Below are 13,556 nucleotides of genomic sequence, written 5' to 3' on the forward strand. Positions count from 1 at the left end.
TTTAGTTTCATTCATAAAAATCGGAGACAGATACTCAGCGATACTCAGCAGTCGCCTGCCCACGCGGCACCAAAATCTTGGCTTGAATTTGCATTTGTTCGAAGTAGTAAAAAAAAATCAAGCACACAAAATCGTTAAAGAAAAAACCCTGTCAAAATGTATGGCCAAAAGAATTGCCAAACCGGTTAATGGTTTGTTGTTTCGGTTATGAAACTGTTGTCTGTTGCTTGTCGTTTCGTTGCGTTTGTTCGCCGTGTTCGATGTTTTTTTTATTTTTTTATGAATGAATGAATGAAGCGTAAAATTTGCATTTTCTACACAAGATTACTCATACGACCCACTGAACTTAGAGAAAGATGAGGAGTACGAAGCCCCAGCGATTGTTTGGCTTAGTTCCGCTGAAAAGATAGAGAAAAAAATGAATCAACAATCCCAGTGGCAGGTGTGCCAAAAACTGAATCATATGCCTGATTTAAATAAGCAATTTGAATTATTATTAATTTATTATTTCCGGTGCAGCAGAGAGCGCCAGAGATGGGTGGCTTTGAATACATTACCGAGATGATTGCCAAACAAATGTTTGAGCATCTTTCCAGTCAAACAAATAATAAATACCCAACACATATTCTCTACATGTTCATTCACTAAAATAAATATTTATTTTGAGTATTAAGGCACTTGTCGGTCGTCAATTATGTCTCTCTCTGTTGGCCAGCACTCAGCCTTTCCAAGCAAAAATATATAAAGACGAGGTCAAATCGGAGCTGTGCAATCGAGCAACTGAAAGACTGACTGGCTGACTGACGGCCCCACGATCTGGCCAACCGATCAGGCCATAGACAGGCAATTTGTAGACTTTTAAAATAGTTTCAAATACTCCGCCAGACAACCTGTGCTTTGTCCAGCGATCGGCCAGCAGGCCAACGATCGACAACTACAACAAAAAGCGCATGCAAATTAATAGCCAACTTTGGCCAAAAATTAATTGATCACTCGGGACAGGCCAACAGCAGCGGCCGAAGGAGATTGCAGACCCCAGACCCCAGATGTCTGACAGACGATAGACAGGGCGACAGACCAGGCCGATCGATCTCTATAAAGCAATTGCCTGAACGAAGTACACTTGAAGGAAAATGTTTACGGAAATTTTTAAGGTGTTGAAAGGAGAAAAACAGACAATTTCTCGCCTTAAGAAAACAAAGGGGTTTTTATTTGTTTACGAATTTTGAATTAAATTTATTTAAAAAAAGCATATTTGTATTTCCATGAAAAGATAAAAAACCTAAACTTTTAATATTTACATTTAAAAATAAATATTTACAGTTAAAAAAAAATATTTACATTTAAAACTGTATACCAATAAATTTGATCCATGAATGGAAATTGTATGAAAAAAATGTTTTCAATATAATTCCGATAAAAATAAATTAATTAATTTTTACATTACACAAAAAAAAAATTGAAGTGCGTTAAACAAAAAGATATTTACAATTAAAAAAAATTTACATTTAAAAACATATATAAAAAAATTTTAACTTCTAATATATACATTAAAAAATATTTACTTTTATAATTAAAAAATTATTTACATTTAATAAAAATATGTATATTCAAAAAAGCTTAAACTTGTATTATTCCCATTAAAAAAAATCACATTTAAAAAAATATATATTTAATAATGTATACCAAAAAATTTTGATAAAATATTTTTTTATAAATTAATTAAAATTAAATTAAAATTTTTAAATATTTTTAAGTGTCTTATATTTAGAAAAAAAAATATTTAAAAAGTCTCTTTAACCCATTTATGTTTAAACCAAAGCTAAATTTACCTAAAATTCTATTTACAAATTAAAAATGTAATTGAAATATGCTTGTCTATGCCATTTTTCTGCTAGTGCATAGTTTTGCTGCCAAATTGCGAGGCATGCCTGCAGTGGCCCGCATATTTGTACAGATCCAACGATCATACGTCCCAAGAGTAAACGTAGACTTCCTAGACGGTAGCTGGCTCGATTAAGAGGCTGGTGAAATGCGTTGTTTTGTTGTTGTTGTTTTTACTATGAACAAAATTCAATTAACATATTCACGCAATAATTGCAGGGGTCTCTCTCGCTGGCCCGAAGAAACCCACGTTGTGGTCAGTCCCCGGCCCACGCTTTTGATCCACGTGTCAAACTTCCGATCATTAGGCGGGGCGACACGCCCACACACTCTCTAACGCATACGGGGCCCTAATTAATAAACAGACAAAACAATTTTTTCGAGAGAGGCCCCGACACAGACAATGCCGAACATTAGAAATTGATAAATTATCGAAAAATGCAGTTTAGCGTGTGCCCAAGACACAAAAGATATTGAGATTAATCATTGGAACAGCCAGCCAGCCAGCCATCATCATCATCATCTGCATCTCCATTTGATGTTTTTTTGTGCGTTGGCGATCTACGATGGGTCGTCTGTCGTCTAATGCCTCATTATTAATGGATCTCCACATGGAAAGCGATGAAAATTGTGTCGTGTAATCCAGTGGGTCATTGGAAAATAGATGTCCAAGGGAGATGGAAGCTGCAAAGGGTACAGTTTTTTTTATAATAATTCGATATGGTAAGAGTTTAAATGGGAATGATCTGGAAAAGGTAAGATTTTTATAATAATATGGTGAGTGTTTACATAGGAATGATCTTGATTTAAAGCTTCTAAAAAGAAACAACAGGATATGTACAGAAAATTATAGAAAAAGAGAGGTTTCTGAATGTATTTTAGATCAAATATAGCTATATATATTCTTTAAAAACACTTTTAAGGACTTGGAATACGACGATCAATAAGTGAAAGAAAGTTCAGCGAAACCATCGCCTTAATACTCACTGTTTTTGATCGAAACTCCATTATAATTTCGGAGAGAAAAAGACGAATGGTAGATCCTACTAATATTCCCCCAAATTGTATCCCAAAAAACCCAAAATAATCAACTAATATATAATCTGACAAATATCTTCTGTTCAATTTCCGCAGCCATTTGCTACGACTAATCATAGCAATTACCCTTTGAACTTTAGCTTTGATCATTTAGGGGAAACCTGTACATTAATGTGCCCCAATAGTCATACCTCATATCCACAGACACACACACAATGTTGCAATCGCTTAACTCGGCCAACACTTGCCCTCCGGCCGACTCATTGCAAATAGGTGTACTCTCGCAGCACCTCCACTAAAAAAAACCTGGCCACAAATCTGCCTGCAATTACAATACTTTATAAACTTATATATTTCTCTGGCCATAAGCCTGGGCTTGTATTATCGTCTAATTGCATCGCCAGGCAGCAGACTCCGAGCCGACTCCGAACCGACGACGCTCTTGGCATTTAGCGCGTCAACAAACGAGCCGCCGCCACCGCTGCGACCCCCAGACCCCCAGACCGACCCCATCCACACCTCGCCAGGCAGTGGGGGAGGGTTGGGAAAAAAGAGTGGTCCGCAGGCCGTTCCATTCATCATTTTTCCGTTTAGTGACGCGCGTGCCTCGTGCGGTTCAAATCGAGTGTTTTTTTCACAGATTTTCCCAAATTGAGACGTCATGATCTCTCGACGTCTGTTGTATGGTGGGTGCATAGATACAGATACAGATACAGATACAGATACAGATACAGATACGTACAACATTTATTGTTTCATAAGGCACTTTTTTGGGAGGGGGAGGGGGCTTGCATGCAGCTCTTTAAATTTACCATTTTGCGTGTATAAAACTGCAGAATACTACAAAGATCAGTACGAATAGAAGTACAACAGAAAATACAACCGATACTTAAAGATACACTTAAAATTCTACAGCGAAACCGAGGGGCACTGCTGCATGACCCTCTGCTCTATCTCTATATATATATAATATATAATGGTTATGGGTTTTAAAGTAATTCTAATAATAAATTCGTGTTTGATTTTTGGTTTACGCCTTTGGTGCAATTTTGTTTTCTTTTTGATATTTACAATAGATCGTTGCAAGGATCGTTTCAAAATTGAAAGTCTCAATGATCGTTCAATGATCATTTGGTGTTCGCGTCACATAATGATATCGCAACATTTGCTCAGCATCTGATTCCGCGTCCTCCTCATCGCTGGTGGAGGGCGGTGTATCCAGATTGGCTATGTCCACATCCAGATAGTCCTCCTTGGCCTGCAACAGCTTGTCCATGTACTCGACAATCTCCGTGAAGGGCGGCCGATCGTCGGCATTGAAGTGCCAGCACTGTCGCATCAGAATGTAAATGTTCATCGAGCATTTGGCGGGCTTCTCCATGCGCTGGCCGGACATCAGATAGCTGTAGAGCTCTTCGGCGGACATTATGGTGGGATAGGGCTGTGCCCCAAAGGTCATGATCTCCCACAACAGTATGCCGTACGACCAGACATCGCTCTTCGAATCGTAGAACTTCTCCTGCAGCGATTCGGGTGCCATCCACTTGATCGGCAGCCGTCCGTTGGTGTTCTTCCGATAGTATTCCGTGCTCTGGATATCCCTGGCCAGACCAAAGTCCGCAATCTTCAGGACATAATCATCGCTGACGAGTACGTTGCGTGCGGCCAGATCGCGATGGATGCAGCGACGCGAGGCCAGGTAGTCCATGCCACGGGCGATTTGATGGGCAAACTTGATCAGATCCTTTTCGGTGATGACATGCGCCGGAGGCGATGGCGGCGGCTGTGAGCTGTCCACCTGCTCTCGGCCAAAGGGGCGATTCTTGTAGAGGAAGTCCTTGAGATTGCCATGCGGCGCATATTCCACGATGACATAGAGGGGTCCGCTCTGGCTGCAGCATCCGAGGAGATTGATGATGTTGATGTGACGGCCTATGATCTTCATAACCTCCATTTCCCTCACCAGACTGGCAATATCATCGTCGGTGTGTCCCTCCTTGACCATTTTGACGGCCACAATGGCACTGTTGACCTCGGCCATGACCACGCGCCCAAAGGCGCCCTCACCGAGAGTGGCGCCCAGCACCAGTTGTCCTCGGGGCAGCTCCCAGTTGGAGTCCAGCGGGAATTCGTATTCGTTGAAGGGCGCCGGTTCGTTGCCGCTTTGGAGGACTGTGGTACGCTGCTTCTGGATCTTTACCACGGGCATGATCATGGTGTCCATGGAGCCGCTGGAGTCGCCGCCGCCCTCGGGCTTGAAGATGATCACCTTCTTGGTCCACTGATGCACCGTCTCGATGCGCTGCTTGAGCAGCTTCTCGTGCTTCATCTTGCGCACGGCGTAGTAGCCGAACAGGATGCACATGAGGATCAGGACACCGATCACGATAATGACAATGGCCGTCATGCCGGTGCTCCGGCCCATGCCACTGGCCATGCCGGCCTCCAGCAGATGCAGACTCCTTACCACACGCAGGTAGGCGGTGCTGTTCGACTGGCCCAGACTGTTGCTCTCGATGCACGTGTACCAGCCCTCCTGCTCCATGGTGACGTTCACGAAGTCCAACCGGTCCAGATCGTGGGCATAGATGGTGCGGTTATTCGAACAGTTGGTCACCCCCTGGCAGGGCACAAAGATCCAGGCCTTTTTGCTGGTCAAATCCGACAGATACTTGCAGTTCATGTGCCCGCTTCCGTTGATCAGGAGCGTCAGATTAGCCGGCCCTGTGATCAGTATGGGCTTGTGATTCACTCGATCGCTGACTATCAGTTTGGTGGCATGACTGATGCAGCCCAGATCGTTGCACACCTGGCAGGTGTAGATCCCCGAATCATTCGGCACCACGTCCTCCATGGTGAGGGACCAGCGTGCCTTCTTGAGATTGCCATAGCTCCTGGACCACTCGCTCGTATCGTTGCGGAACCAGGTGAGCTTCAGTTCGGGGCTGCCCAGGGCCGGACAATTGAGTGTGAAGACCGCACCCGATGGTTTGGTCTGCAGTGACACCATCTTGTTGAGGTTCTTCCAGTAGGGTCGTCTCTGGGCCGGCTTGGGGCTCTCTGCCACCGTGGACTTTTCATCCTCTTCGCCATTGGTTTCCTCGGTTGGTGCTTCCGGTGGGTTGTTGGGCGGTGGACTCCTCTGCCGGTTGCCACCTGCCACACTATCGTAGTCCTTGAGCAGCTCTTGGGAGCTGGCAGGCGATCGTCGAGCAAAGATTTGTGGCGGTGTCGTTAGAACTAGGAAAAGCAGCACGGCCCAGACAAGTCTTTCCCTCATCATGATGTGCGAGCGACTGTTTCTGCTTCTGCTTCTGCTGTTGATGTTTCCACTCCAGCCACTGTCTATATCCATTTTTAGCATATTTATTTTTGTAACTTTTGTAGCGGCCTGCACCCTCCTAAGTGCCACTCGCTCTGGAGCGGCAGCACCAGCCAAGGGGTAGGCGACAGCAGACAACTGCAACTCCGATGCCGACGCCGACGCCGACTCCAACTCCGACTCCGATTCTGTTTGTCGCATGTGTTTTTTATTCACCGGAAATCCACTTTAGCTTGGGGTTCTCCCTCATCTGATCTGATCTCCAGTCTACAAACCCCCCCGGGCTCTCCTGCGCTCTCTCTCCGGAAGAAGATCAGTGATCTTCTAGTATTCTAATTTATTATGGATATAACAACAGTTGCCTTTTCTTCTGGTGGGCCCCACAACATGTGTTTTTGGCGCCTTCTTTGAAGTTATCCTCGCTCTCTCTCTGTGATGATCACCTTTTGTCGGTGCGTAACGGAAATACTACTCTTCGAAATCTATACGATATATCGTATTTATATGCCCTTTAATTATTGTTTTGCCTTGGAGTGTGATTTACTCAGCGAGTTGATGGATTTATGGCAGCCATCTTGTCACCAAAAGAGAGCTCCCCCTCAAAATCGTGGGAGTGCAAGCACACACAGATACAAGATACAGATACACCAGTTCATAGATCATTCGGCAGCTGCCGTGGGAGATGCTCCGCTGTTTGATGTGACTGCTGCAACACCTGGAAGAATGCATTCGATTAGATTTATGTTCATTTCCGGCTAGGGCTACATGCAGCCCTGCACTTGCGGTCAAAATACTAGGGGTTATAGTTTTATAGATATTTTATGGACTTTATGGACTTTTAAAGGATTGTAAAAAAAAAAACCTTCAAAGGGAATTTATCCGAAGATCTTTCAGTTTAAAGATTGATCTTAAAGATTTTTCATCATAGTTTCATGATTATTGACAGATATTTAAGTTTTAAGATCGTTTAAGATCATTTTGTGATTATTCTAGAATTATTTAAGATCGTTCTTTGATGGATGGATCTTTAAGATCGCTGAAGAATCATTGAAATAATGAAATAAACAGATATTAAAGTTTTAAGATCATTTTCAGATAATTCAAAAACCACTTTAGATCGTTTTCTGATAGATAAAGACTATTTAGAGATCGTTGAAGAATCGAAGAACCATTGAAATTATGAAATAGACAAATATTACTATTTTAAGATAGTTTAAGACCATTCTAGAACCGTTTAGGACCGTTCTTTCATGGCTGAAGATTACTTAAAGATTGTTGAAGGATCGAAGAATCATTGAAATGATGAAATAGACAAATATTACAGTTCAAAGATCGTTTAAGATCATTCTAGAACCCTTTAGGACCGTTCTCTGATAGATGAAGATTAGTTAAAGATCGTTGAAGGATCGAAGAATCATTGAAATGATGAAATAGACAGATATTAAAGCTTTAAGATCGTCTAAGATCATTCTAGAACCCTTTAAGATCGATTCCTGATGACTGAAGATTACTGAAAGATCGTTGAAGAATCGAAGAACCACTGAAATGATGAAGTAGACAGATATTTAGGTTTTAAGATCATTTTCAGATAGTTCTAGAACCATTTAAGGTCGTTCCCTGATGGATGAAGATCGTTGAAGTATAAAAGAATCATTCTGAGATCACTGATCGTTTAATAGAACATACTAGGATCGTTAAGGCTCGTTTAACCTATAAGATTGCTAGAAGATCGTTCCAAGCACAAGCAAAGATCACTGAAAGACCATTTGAAGACCTTTCTACAACTTTTCACCCAATTAGCAACCAAAAACATATGCCAAAAATCGAAGCGGAAGGAAAGCCTAATGTATCTCGGATGGGGAAATGTATCTGAAAGGGAAATGTACGAAGCTGGCACATCCGTTTGCTGTTCGTTGCTTCGTTTGAATGAATTTCCTTTCAAATTTGTTTACAAGCCAAAGTTCTTGTATTCTTCTTTTTAATTTTTTCAAGAATTTGCAGAGTATAAATCTCTGCGTTTTTTTTGGACTTGACTTGATTAAAGGCCATTTCCATTTGGTGAACTTAATTAAAATGTCGCGCACATTTCCGGTACCTTGTCCTCTCTCTCCCCGCTCTCTTTGGCTCTCTGATTGGGGCTCAGCGCGTGCCATGCTCGTAAATGGCAAACGAGATTGTCCAGCCCCGCGGAATGAGCTCACAAGTTGAGATTTTTCATTTTTCATTCGACTTCGAAAGTCGTTGAATATTTTATCGATTTTTGAAAATAGCTTTTTATGACAGTGCCAGCAAATACTCTTATTTTTTTAATGAAGGCCATTAAATAATGACTGGGCTTTTATACACCTTTTGGGGGGCAGCCAGGGAAATGGTTTTCTGGTTAGTTTTTCAGTTTTTTGTATGATCTGCCGGGGGAAGACTTTAGGGAATATTAGAGGAATTAGGGGGGCTCCAGGTAAAGCCACTATTGGTACCGAGATTTCTCTTGAATTTGAGTTAAGGTTTAGGTTGGGTTTAAGGCCTCTTTTAACACAACCAATGAGTATTTTTGGTACAGTCACTTCTTAGCAGCTAATACTTTAAAGATTCAGTATCTTTAAACCATTTTCCTTAATATTTTAGAACTTTTCAGTTCAAATACCATTAAAAGTAAAGGTTAACCAAAAAAGTAGAGATTTAACGGCCACAAATTGTGTGCAGGGGTTCAGAAATGGTATATTTTCAAGATATATTACAAGGAAAACTTTTTTTAAACAAATTTCGAGGTATTCTGCAATTTGTGTTCAAGAAATATGTCTTATTTATGATTAATTGATGGTTTCTTTGTCATCAAATTCGGAGTAAAAATATGGATATTTTTTATTAATATTTACACAATATTGTACCATATTGGATAGATCCATATTGCATGAGAGGTCATCTCATTAATGAGAAAATCTTTATATAACAAACCCTAAAGTCAAAACTTGCGGTATTTGCCCTTTGATTCACTATTTCACTATTTCGAGGATGCACTGTCTCCATATTTGTAGGCTTATCGATAGGAAAAGCCTTAATTTTCAGCACAAAAACGGCACTGCCTCCATATTTATAGGTTCATCGATAGCAAAAGCCCACAAAAACGTTGTTTATTTCACTCTTTGGAAGCTGCAAGGTGTACCTACAAGCACCAGTCAAAACATGGTGCACCTACAGCTGCATGTACATGGTGCAAGTACATACATATGTATATGTATATTTTCATTTGAATGGCACAGAACAGAAGCTACTGTGTATTAATTTTCTTCTAGTCTTCTAGTCTATTTTTTGCACATTCTCCCCTCGAAAGCCGTCACTCACGTTGTTCTCTCACTGTATTCTCCGTTTCTCTAGGGGGAGATGTTGTTTTTATATTTTTCGCGTTACGGAGGCGAAAAGAAGACTGTTCCAAATAGCGCTGCGTAGTCCGTTGGACTGAAAACGACTATGTGTGCCCGACATTTGTGCCCAATGCCAATTTCAGTTCCGATTCTCAAATGATCATACGGTTTTTCTCTCTCTCTCTCTCTCTCTCTTGTCTCCTACGCTCTCTCTCTCAGAACAACTCAATTTAGTGAGCCCTCTCCTCTCTCTCTCTCTCTCTCTCTGTCCCTCTCCTCGAGCGCATGTCCATGTGCGTGGTGTGTGTGTGGGCTGCCACTTTTGCCGTTATACTTCCAATGCCTGCACTTTGTTGTACCCAGTACCCAGTAATCGAAGGGTATGATGCATTAGGGATAAGGTATAAAGAAAGATCATGTATGGGACATGTTAAGGATCGCGATAAAAATAAAATTCTGTAGAAGTGTCCTTATTCATATTTCTTTGGAAACTATATATTCACTTTTAACGAAATCTGTATATAATTCTTAACAGTAAAATTCTTACACTAGGATCGGAAAATATCATACATCTATATCTATATCTACATATATCTATCTATATCTCCCATAGAAAAAATATATTTATATAATAATCCATGGAATAATCCATTAAAAATATGTCTTTGAAAGAAAATAATTTTTTCATTACGGAAAAACCAACGAAGCTCTAGAATCTATAGTTTTAAGGGGGCTTTAATGTTAATAAAATCAGGATAAGTAGAAAATTCTATATAGAAATGTCCATATTTATATTTCTTTGGAAATTATTTTAAAATAAAATAAAATGTAAGAAATCTGTACTATATATTTTTTAATAGTTCCTTCCTGTTTCCGTATTCCTCTAAAAACCCTAGGATCGGAGCATATCATACATCTATATTTATCTATCGGTCTATATCTCCCATACAAAACATATATTTTTACATTTTTCAGCCTAAAATAATCAAAAGAGCGTCACTATATCATGTACCTGCCATATGAACAACCCATCAAAAATATGTCTTTGACATATGTCTTTCTTTTAAAAAGAAAAACTAACAAAACTCTGGAATCTGTAGTTTTAAGGGGGCACGACCCCTGAATACTCGCTTCGATGGGATTTTTTTAATATAACAATACCATCCAAATCGTATAAAGATATTATATAGGTTTTCTATGAAAAAATTGCTGAAAAAAGTCCATTCCATTGCCACTTTTCCTCAGGAAAACCCATCATAATTAATCCTAAAAATAAAACATATCGTATAAAGATATTATATAGTTTGATGTTTGATATATGAACAAACTGTCGAAAAAAGTCTATTCCCTTGCCACCTTTTCCTCAGGAAAGCCCTGCCCAAATAGAATTCTTCGTTTTTCCAGGGTAGCCAAAGCTTCGGTCCCTTGGCGGCCACCTTTCCCTTGGATAACATGTTTTACTTTGTTGGTCGTTGCCTTTTGCTTCCCGCATGTATTTTTTTTTCTGTGCCTCTTTTCGCTTTCAACGGTCGCCTTGCCTTAATTTTTCACATATGTATGCCCCGATCTGTGTCTACCCTCGCTGTCTGTCTGCCTCTCTCTCGGACGCTGAATTAAAACAGACACAGTTGCTGGTCTCTCAGTGGTGTGTGCTCCTCATCTGCTGCCAACCCACATCTGGCGGCGCAACGAAAAAATTAAAGAAATTAAAAACAACAAAAACGCACACACTGTGTTCTTACGATTCTGTCCCTGGTTTTATGTGGCCTGCTGTCCGCGCCCTCGGGCCACGCCTCCAGTGAGTCGCGATCGCTAAGGAGAGGGCTGCACTATTGTTGACTCCCAGACGCAGGCGCAGACGCAGGCCCATCCAACATGTGGGCACATCATCATCATCAGCCAAACAACCGACGACCATTCTACCTAAGTTCGTGCCACACATGTGTTGCACAGACATCGCATCCTCCTCGAATGGCAGGAAGGGCGCGACAGCCGAAAATTGATTCTTAATGGAAGCGAAAAACCGACGAAAAACTCACGAAGGGGTTCGATTTTCCAGAAAGCTGACCTTCACCTCCATTGAAGTCCAGCGTCCAGCAAAAACTTTCCTTAGTATATTTCCTGTCCGGCGGCTGGGTTAAAATTCCCCAAAAAAATATTTGCAATCATTTTCGGTGCAAAATAAATAAACAACCCACAATCCATCAGCGATTCGCTTGGGAGGGAGGGAGCTGCACACACACACACGCTTTCCATAGGTTGCACCCTCTGCCATGCCACTGCCACTTGCCGCTGTTTGACGCACTTGGTTAACCCTCGATCGTGGTGTGGAGACCGGCACGGCACGAGTCTGTAATTTCGAATGTTTCGAGTACGTGACAGCGCGAAGGTTGAAGACATCACATCACATCACGAGAAGGTGCGAGACAGACAGCCAGGAGGCAGGCGGGAGGCGGGAGGCGGTAGGGCAAGGCAGCAGATCAAAGTTTATGTGCCGAAAGGTACTGGATCGATAGGGGGGCTCCTAGAGAGAAATCCTAAAGAAAACTCTATGGAATAATCAAATTTCGTAGAGTGAAATCCTAAAGAAAAATCTATGGTATACTCAAATTTCTCATTACAACCTTGAGTATACAGTCTTTAAAGTAAATTTATTGCTAAATAAATATAATCAAAGGCGGAAACAATGAAATTGTACAATTATTACCCCTTCTGATCGCTTGAATCGTACGAAAAATCCTATGTAGATCACGTTCAATCAAAAAAAAGCCAATCTTTCGTTTAAAAATTCAAAGAAATATAGCCAAGTACATTCGAAGCATTATCGATGGGTTCTAATCAAAAAAGTGTATTCTTAGCATTTCCTTTATATAGTATTTGCCCTATAATTTCCCCTTACAATTAGCTAAACAAACTCAAATCCAAATGATCATTCAGAAGTACTTTTACAAACCAAAATGGAACAGATCTCTCAGAGCAGAGATGAGAACTGAGTGACTGCCAGAGGAAACAAAACAGAAGCCCGAGAGTACCAGAACGTGGGGCAACGTGAAGCTCCATAGATATAAGAAAAATATATATACAAAAAATAGTTTGTACATTTTAGAAATGTTTTGTCTATTATGATAAATATGGTTTATAATGTGTTCTAGGAAATGTTGATAAACAGAGATGGTTTCATGGGAAAAAGCACAGCCACAATTCTGATGCTACTGACGTCTCTCCTCTATTCTGTTGTAAAAACAAATAAATAACTTAATAAATTACTGGGCACTGGATGCTTTCAATTTGGGCATAGAACCATAACAGAACGCAGTAGAAATTTATGTATGCGAGCGATAAACGACCCCAATCATGGGGGGAGGCCTTTTTTTTGGCCTTTGGGTGAAAAGTCAAATTGCTGTACCGTTCGTTTCGTTTCGTTTCGGTCAATCAAAAAGTAGACCAAACAAATAATTTGCGCAATTACGCAAAAGGCAAAAAAAAACAACAGGCTCTACATATAGGGGGACGTACGGGTTGTATATATTTTTAAAAACTTACCTCACATGTGCTGCTCTCGTTGTTATTCCAAAAAAGAAAAGCTGTCTTGCCAAATAGTGTCTATTTTTGTTTCACATTTCCACTTAAAACTTCTGCACCTCTTTTTGTAAACAAAAACTGTATGGAATTTCCAATAAATATTAGACACAATTATTGAGTGTTCGATGGTTAGTTTTCATTCGCGTTTTCTGTTCGCTCCGATCTGTAAAAGCACGCAGTCCGATCGCAACTGAAAAAGCTGGCTGGGCGCCTGGCTGCGAAAATAAATCTCTTCAATTAAATGAGGGAACACAAATGAAACGGAATTCATTCCCCATCAACATGGGCTGTACACACAGACCTCTCTTCAATGTATTTTTGCGGCTGCCGCATAAACAAAATACAAAAACTGAACAAAAACACATTGTATA

The 13,556-nt window shown here is 40.7% G+C and overlaps 1 protein-coding gene across 2 annotated transcripts; it reads right to left on the reverse strand.

Moving 5' to 3' along the window:
* Window positions 1-3,645: 3,645 nt before the first annotated feature.
* Window positions 3,646-13,342, reverse strand: LOC6594085 (fibroblast growth factor receptor homolog 1). 2 transcript variants are annotated; one of them, XM_026994533.1, is made up of 2 exons: window positions 13,147-13,342; window positions 3,646-6,959 (listed from the first exon to the last, which is right to left on the reverse strand). In XM_026994533.1, the coding sequence occupies exon 2, from the start codon at window positions 6,443-6,445 to the stop codon at window positions 4,043-4,045; it is 2,403 nt and encodes an 800-aa protein (XP_026850334.1). In that variant the 5' UTR covers window positions 6,446-6,959; window positions 13,147-13,342; the 3' UTR covers window positions 3,646-4,042. The 2 variants fall into 2 exon arrangements, with proteins under 2 accessions (XP_026850334.1, XP_026850335.1); XM_026994534.1 differs by lacking the exon at window positions 13,147-13,342 and adding an exon at window positions 9,584-9,657.
* Window positions 13,343-13,556: the final 214 nt, after the last annotated feature.

Source organism: Drosophila persimilis, unplaced genomic scaffold (genome assembly GCF_003286085.1).
Source record: "Drosophila persimilis strain 14011-0111.01,24,50 unplaced genomic scaffold, DperRS2 tig00003933-arrow-pilon, whole genome shotgun sequence".
Classification (NCBI taxonomy): domain Eukaryota; kingdom Metazoa; phylum Arthropoda; class Insecta; order Diptera; family Drosophilidae; genus Drosophila; species Drosophila persimilis.

Coding starts and splice junctions, on each gene's coding strand:
- LOC6594085 (XM_026994533.1), bottom strand. CDS start 6,445: ATGCGACAAACAGAATCGGAGTCGGAGTTGGAGTCGGCGTCGGCGTCG.